General features: G+C 33.7%; 1 protein-coding gene across 3 annotated transcripts; it reads right to left on the bottom strand.

Moving 5' to 3' along the window:
- Positions 1-2346: 2346 nt before the first annotated feature.
- On the bottom strand, positions 2347-7894 carry LOC111382143 (TVP38/TMEM64 family membrane protein slr0305-like). Of its 3 annotated transcripts, none has more exons than XM_023006023.1 (10): positions 7746-7894; positions 7334-7551; positions 6543-6604; positions 5383-5437; positions 4704-4802; positions 4432-4518; positions 4160-4276; positions 3816-3908; positions 3636-3666; positions 2347-2755 (listed from the first exon to the last, which is right to left on the bottom strand). In XM_023006023.1, the coding sequence occupies exons 2-10, from the start codon at positions 7433-7435 to the stop codon at positions 2571-2573; spliced, it is 831 nt and encodes a 276-aa protein (XP_022861791.1). In that variant the 5' UTR covers positions 7436-7551; positions 7746-7894; the 3' UTR covers positions 2347-2570. The 3 variants fall into 3 exon arrangements, with proteins under 3 accessions (XP_022861791.1, XP_022861792.1, XP_022861790.1); XM_023006024.1 differs by having other exon boundaries at positions 7334-7579; positions 7746-7868; XM_023006022.1 differs by having other exon boundaries at positions 7334-7868.
- Positions 7895-8341: the final 447 nt, after the last annotated feature.

Below are 8341 nucleotides of genomic sequence, written 5' to 3'. Positions count from 1 at the left end.
ATCTAAATTAAAAATATGCACAAAAATATAATTTCCTTTTAGTTCTTTGTCTGCTATTTGTGAACAAGCACCCATTATTCATTGACCGCGCCTTTTGACTTTAATCCTAGATCACGACTCACCCTTCGTGAATTGTTGGTGAACCTTGCAAGAAACATTTAGGTTTTCAATATATTAGATTATCACTTATTTGATCACGCCTTTTGACTTTGATCTTAGATCACGACTCACTCTTCGTGTATTGTTGGTGAACCTTGCAAGAAACATTTAGGTTTTCGATACATTAGATTATCACTTATTTGTAAAGTAGCTACTCAAAATTTCACTATTCTTTTTTATTTCTCATCAAAATAACATCAGCGTATCATTGTATTTAAATATTTCATGTGAAAAGTCAAGACCCCAAAACTCCAAAAACATCATGAATGAAAGAAGATGTTTAAAAGTGTACCTTTTTTTTTTTTTTTTTTTTGGATAAAGGGAAGTCTATTTTAACACATCCACACCTAAATGTGCACCTATTGTAGCATATTGTTTTGATTATGTTGTTCTATAGAGAATGGGAACTATCATATTCTCGTTGGAAACAAATAATGACTAGCCAAAGTCAATTTGAATAGGATGATGTCCAAACTAATATTTATATTTTCAATACATCCTGAATGTAACATTTATTTTTATAATGTTTGATATATGGAATTCACTTAATAAATGATGAGCGCGGGACTTAAAAATTTTGTGATATTAATAGATCGATTACATTAATGAACTCTTGATACGAGAAAGCCTCCATAGTAACGCCAATTAAGTGAAGATGACTATTTCATTTGATGGAGCAATTGTTGGAGATAAATGAACAAAATATTGGACTACCTTAATAGGTCAATTTTTTGAAATACGATATTAAGTCTCAATTTATCATACGAAACATACCAACAAAGTGTATGTCGACTCTGATACAAAGTAACGTACTTTCCATGTGGTAAACAAACGAGGGCCTAATACTATTTTTTGAGAAGCAATACAAGACCTTAATACTTTGCATTTATCCAACTAATGCCAATCTTTTTGCATTTAATTACGTATTACTATATCCTTATGACATGTTCAATAAGTTAGATTGAATTATATTAATATATAAAAAGGGGAAAAAATTAGTCTGCTATTATCGAATCCTTTGTGAACGTGCCAAACACGCCCTTAGCTAATAACATAGATTAAGGTAAAGAAGCAACCTTTTTAGACTTATTTTCTCTATGTTCCCACCCTTCTTTTGTGAGCTACAAGTGTTGTCTTTCTTTAAAGTGAAAACCATGATGAAACCCTTGTGCCTTTGTCGTGTGTCTTAATTTGAATACTCTTTGAAGCTCAAGGGATCTCTTTACCATAAAGAAAATCAGAATGTCCAGATGTTAATGTCTTTTCTACTATAATTATGCATACTGCTTTTATTAACAAAAACTAATCGAGTCTTTGGTTTCAAACTTTTGCTTAATTAATCTGATAACTTCTTGTCTTGAGTTAAAATTGTTTACCATTAGGCCTTTCAAATAAGTTACTTTTAAGCCGGCATTGTAAATTTGAATTCCCTTTTTTGTACTTTAATTAAAATCGATTATATAAATCACATTTCGTCATTCTATAAATCTACTCACAATATTAGAGCTAAATCCTTAACTATAACAAACAAATTATTCTTACTACTAATATCTCAACCTAAATTGCCTCTCTTATGAATATGAACCTCTTTAGATCAGCATACATACAACTCTTGGACGAGTTATCTTATCAATAATTTCATCTTAGACCTAAAATCTTAATCAGATTAGAAGTGTCAAAATGTATCGAATTGTCCATTAGCAGCCTTGCTTGGCCCCACCCTACATCTGGCTGTAGACATTTACAATTGGCTCCTTTCACACAAGATTTGGCAGTTGATTCTAAAAGTTAAGATGGCTCTAAATTTGTTGATGCAATGTTTCAGCTGTGAAACAAGTAAAGGCAACACAAATGTTGTCCCGTACAGACAGCAGGAATCTATAAACATAGATTATTGTTGGCCTTGGCAGTACAAGAAGATAGACTCCTTCAAAGTGACACTTCTCTTCACATATCCAAAAGCAACCTGCCTAAATTTTTTGGCACGGCAACTTTTGGACTCGACTTTGAATCAATTCTCTATGCTCGTAGAGACATCAACTCGGAAAGTTTCATGGAGAAAGAAAACGTCTCATCTAAATCACCACCCTCCTTTCAAGTATGAAACCACATGATTTTATGCACAAAATAAAGCTATAGATCATGGTGTCGTTGAGGATACAAATGGAGGGAGAAACTCGAGATCAATTTGACAGTTGATAGTACTCGTTTGATATTCTTAAATTGATGGCAATTAGAAAAGTACAAATGGAAATGATCAGGTTCCAAAAATAAGCAATTCCTCTCCAAACTGACTATTGTGATTTTATCTAGAATATACAGCTGAATATCAACCATCACCAAACAGATGACAATTTATGAGAGAAAGCCTTTAAAAGCAGCAAGAGTAAAGAATTTACAGAGAATGTGGATTACTTTTCATGACCGTCTTGAGGGTGGTCGATCTTGATTATAAGCGGTTGGTGAAGATTTACATCAGGGTCTGCCACAATGGGTAATTGTGGTGATGCGATATCACCATCTAAATCCGCATTTTCAGCCAACGCTTTGTCTAAAGCAGCTTTTGCAACTCTAGTTACACAAATCATTAATACAACTGCAAGCAGACCGGTTTGAAAAGTGAGTTTCCGCATGATAAGGTACCAAAGTTAGAATGCAGTACAAAAACTGCAGAATCAGGTAGCGGAATAAGTAAAAAAGTATTCAAGAAACCGACAAATTTAAAGAAAAAACAGCAGCTCCCAAAATGACTAATGAAATCTATGCAGACTGTAATGTCCAGAATGTAACGTCCGCTTATGTTTTCCTCAATTCTCATAATCCTTAGATACTATGAAATAGTCAGTATAATTGTTTTTGTTTTCTTAAGAAAATTAATTAAAACTTGGAATTACCTCATAATGACAAAACCAAATATCTTCGACGATAAAAAATCAGAAGTAGAGTGCTAGAGAGCTTCAAGATCTCTTAAAACTTCACCTCTAACAGAACTTCTCCCAAATTAGGATCTTATGGTCCTCGATATCATCTTTTGTTACTTGGACTGGGTACAGGCATGTGTCCAAATACAACCTCTTAACTTTAAGGTACCAGGATTCAGCAAAACGTTAATATATTATTATATTTTTTTTGTTATATCTAACAAGGTAAAATGATGTCTCTGTCTAACATTTTTGATTTACTTTCTAAAATTACGATCATTACAGAATATCAGAGAAGTGTCTTGTACCATGTCAGAGTGAAAAAATGTGAGATACAGGTACATCATGTTTTTAGAAGAGTGGAGCAACATTGGATTTTCAAAGGAGATGAATATGATATGGAAGTTTACGACACCAAACTTGGATTGGACAATAGTTTTCCAAAAGATCTAGGAAAATAAGCAGACATCATTCCCAAGTTACTTATTTTGGTCAGGAGATTTGTGCCAAGTATGAGAACTTGAAATGATCACTAAATATCCACTTGAGACTTACCAGATACCACAAGTCCCAACACAATAAATGCCTGCATCAAAGAAGAAGCTCATATCAGAACTAGAGGAATATGGCAAAAAGATGAGTGTGTTAAAACAGAGATGGAGGCCTTCCATCACTTGAATGGCCAGACTACAAATGATGAATTACCGAATAGAAAATACACCCCAAGGCTCTTACCCAACGGGTTTTGGAGAATTCATTCCATCCATGCGTTATATCAGAAAGATCCTTCAAAGTTGTCCCAACATATACCAAGGCAAGAGTAATTGGCTTCACAAAGAACAGTAGGGGAATCAACAGTAAGGTTAACTCAGCCGAACAATTTAGCAGGAATTTTTTTTTTAAAATTAAAGGGTAATTTTTTTTTGGGTGCGTTTACACCTTAAAACCCATAAATTCTGTACTGTAATATCAGTAAAGAGTTCTTAAAGTACATGTTTTTTGGGTGGCGTTTACACCTTAAAATCCATAAATTCTGTAATGTATTATCAGTAAAGAGTTCTTAAAGTGCATGTACATACCATCATTCCCAACCATGAAGCTAGCATGTATTGCCCTATCGGGACTGGAGTCACGGATAAGAGGTAGTTCAACATGTTAAATGGAAGTAAAGGAACGAGCCGGAGCAGTAACACTATCTGTTGCAAGAAATGAGAAATTCAATTAAGTAAACTTGACCAATATGCACGTATAGATAATGTATATAAAAATTAGAAATCAATAAAATCAGACTAGCAATCAGCCAGTACTAGTACCACACACAGAATACAGGACTAAAAGAGAACAGATAGACCTTAAATCCAGATCTCTGAATTGCAACTGCAACTGCCCGGAACTGTGGATAGTCTCTTAACTTGGAAATAACAAATGACCTCCCAATCTTCATTGTTGAAAAAAGAAGATAATATAAATGAAGATTTAAAAGAAAATACACTTTTTCGAAGGCTTTTTACCAAGGGTATCCAAAAAGAGGAAAAACAGTTGGGGAAAACAAACAATTATATTTGAACCTTGAGCAGTAATCAGCAAGATAACAGATGCCGCTATTAGATTTCAGAAACTTACTGTTCTGCCAAGAAGAAATGCAGCCCCGGCACCAATGACAGCACCAATGGAATCAGCAAAAAAACCCACTGGCAAACCAAAGAGGTAACCACCACCAAGCTGAAAGATACACCACGGTCCAAAAGGTTTCAGTTTTACACAAATTCAAAAAACAGAGAAAATTCCAGTTCCATATGACGATGTTCACAAAACACTTTGCAGAAACTATATCACAAACTCTTGAAATTTAAGCACCACATCATTACAATCTTAATTTTCAATATAGCTTGCCCAGCAAAAAGAAGGTGCATACGATGATTAACATTCCTTCCCTTCCCACATTAACCTCAAAAAGAATAGGAGCTTAAGTTTAATGCTGGAACAACTATAACTACAGGACACTGCTATAACTAGTAAAAAGCCATATTAGTTGAAACATGCAGTGTGAATCAAGCATAAAGTAACTGCAAGAAAAATAAAGGATGGATATCAATCAACAAAACTGAATTCTTTTCATTTCGTAATTGCCATCCAAAATATCAAGGGGTAAGCCCAAAAAAAAAAAAAAAAAAAAAAAAAAAAAGATGAAGAAGAAGAAACCACGTCAATGCCTGTTAATGAAGTCTTGAATTTGAAAATGCAGTTTTTTCAAAAATATACGAGAAAGAACTGACATATTAAGAAGAATGTTAATCCTTACCGTAAGTATTGAAGCTGGAACTGCCAATACTGTTAGGGGAATGTATGCAACAGCTCTGCAAGGTTCATACTACATGTGTGAGTCAGGATGATATTCGTATCTATAAAAATTTGAGACATTTCATAACGAACTTAATTGATAATGTGTTGTATAGCTGTACAGTAACTTGATTTTAATGACACTCAAAATCCTAAGAGCATATTTGGGTGCCTTATGATAAAAAATAAGCTCCAAATAATTTGCTTCGCTGAACAGCAACAGAGACTAAATTATTTCGTGACAATAAACTCTCTAGACTTCGAGATGAACAAAGTTCAATGACACACGGTCTAAGATAGCTCAATACATATACTTAGCTCACAACTTTTTAAACTGTACATCTCCGTCATGAGAATGAAGAATAAAAAAGAGAAACTCCTGACTTTGCCTCTGTTTTGTCCCCGTTCTCAAAAAATCATTTTTGCTCATAATCATTTTCAATTACACATTTTATGAGACCCACATCTTTTATCAACTTGTCAACCACACATTTCATCATTTTTTATCAAAATCTACTAAAACTCTAATTTTCATCTAGACCAAACAGGAACTTTATTTTCACATATAGATGGAAGATATATACCAGTAGAATCTTGACTTAGGCTTTCCTACACAAAGTGACTACACGCAAAACCCTATTCTATGGCATTATACAAAATCATCCTCCATTTTGACTATTAACTGACATGACAACTGAAGTATATCAGCAATCTCAAGTATAGTAGTTAAATCACACTTTTTATTTTATTTATTTATTTATTGAGATCTCAGCAGAAGATAGAAAATATAAAAGAATGTCAATTCAGAAATGGGTATGAAAGAAACACTATCGTAGTTATGTGGGTAAACATACACACAAGTTCACACAGAGTCCCCATATACAACTGTAGAATTTAATTCTTTGAAAGAAATATAAATTCCCTGATGCAATGTGAATAATGAAGGTGCCTTTTCTATTTCTCCTTTTCTACTTCCAAATTTTTTTAGCAAATAAAGCAATTATGATCTGTATTCATCCTCTCATCTGCCATATATGATCAATGATTTATTGGTTTCCACTTCTCAGACACATTGCATGATATAAAGACTTGATAGTGTCGGTGCACAAAAACCATACTTACAGCACAAGAGGACCCCAAGGACCAAGATCATGCTCAATCCATGCTAAGAAATCCTTCAGCATCTGCACATCGCAACTCTTTCAGCAACAGGATAACTAAATCACTCATTCATTTAAAACCAATTTTAGCGCAAGGCTTGCTCCTAAGATAATTGCCTTTCAGTAGTTATGTCTTTAAGTGATTTATATATTTTTCAAACTCAACCAACCATCTTCAAATAGCGTGATCAATTGAGACCAAATAATCATCTGTACAATATGCATCCGAAGAGATAATAGATCTTTCTCTAATCTGGTAAACTTGCCTTTATTTTCAAGAAGGAAAAATTAACAAGTGCTCAACCACAAAAAATAAAAGGTCTGCACTTATTCAACCAATTGAAACAAATAAACACTGAGATAAAAGAAGAAAGCACATTAATTGCAAACGAATTCATCACCAATTGGCCCCACAGAATTCAGATACTAAGTGATAAAAATATCACTTAAAATAAATCATATCGAAACAGTTAAATTATTTAAAATAAATCATAATTAACATATCCAATAATCCTAACAGGCCAGGTTTAGATCAGAAAGTTTCCAACTAAACACCGAAACAAACAAAAATGTGCAAAAATAAAAACAACCCAGAACCCAAAACCCTTAGGAACAGCCCAAAAGCACCAAAACAATCACCATCAATCAAAATAAAAGAAACATCTCTATCAGAAAACATTTGATGTAGTCCAAGAAAATACCAAAACAAACAAAATTAAGCAACTCAAAAGGGACAGATGGAAAAAATCTTACCTTTTCGACAGGCAGAGTGAGGCAAGCGGTGGCAATGCCCGCGATCAGAAGTAAAAGGAGGGTTATTTTGAAAAAAGAAACCCAACTAAATTTGAAACCCATTTTTATCGAATTTGGGGAGAAAAATGAAAATCTCTTGCTCCAAGGTCTGCACTCCTCTTCTTGGTCCTCTGGTATAGCTTGTTTCAATGACAAGCGAGGCCTCAAGTTAATTCCCCCTAAATTTGCCAGATTGATTTCAAAAAACTATATAGCATGAACAGGAAAGGGGGAAAAAAACAAAACAAAACAAAATTTGAAACTTTAGCCCATTAAGTTCAAAAATCAAAGTGATCTACATAAAAAACAGGTTCTTTAGGTTGTTTATGTGCTTGCGAAAAATATGAGAGACGGGTTTACTATGGGTTCTTACGAAGAGATTTGGATTTCTTTCTTTTTCTTTTTCCTTTGTCTTTCGCTAGATCATTTTTACGCCGTGATTGTGATTGTTCTTTGTTGAGATGCTAAGATACGGTCCCGGGGAAAGAAGGGTTACACGTACCTGTTTCTTGCACCTGCGAGGATTATTTGCAATTTTGGGTATTAAACTTTTTTTTTCTTTACTCTCTTTCAAAGGGTTTTTGGCCTGTTTTGATTGTGAGAATTCATTTTTTTGACTGTTAGAGTGAAATTTGTGAGTAAGTAAAAATAACGATTGAAATAGTGAAATAACGATCAAAAATTTGATTTTTCGGAGTGAAAAATTGTTACCAAGCGATGGCTTAATTTAGGGTTGGGCAAAATAACATGAACAACCAAAGCAAATGAGAATGAAATTGACCTGGCTGATTTATTTATGCTTGGGTCTATTTTAATTTAAACTATATTGATTCTAGAACTAGTTTGTTATCGATCCTTTACAAACGGACCAATTAATCCAATTTTTTTTCGCATCACTATTAGCTTAATTTAAATCACACAAGAGAACATCTTGTACACTTCAAATTCAAAACCCTAATTTCGTCTTTC

The sequence above is a fragment of the Olea europaea genome, unplaced genomic scaffold, assembly GCF_002742605.1.
Source record: "Olea europaea var. sylvestris unplaced genomic scaffold, O_europaea_v1 scaffold244, whole genome shotgun sequence".
NCBI classification, from domain to species: Eukaryota; Viridiplantae; Streptophyta; class Magnoliopsida; order Lamiales; family Oleaceae; genus Olea; species Olea europaea.
The sequence above is the reverse complement of the archived record's forward strand: the minus strand, read 5'-3'. Positions and strand labels throughout refer to the sequence as shown.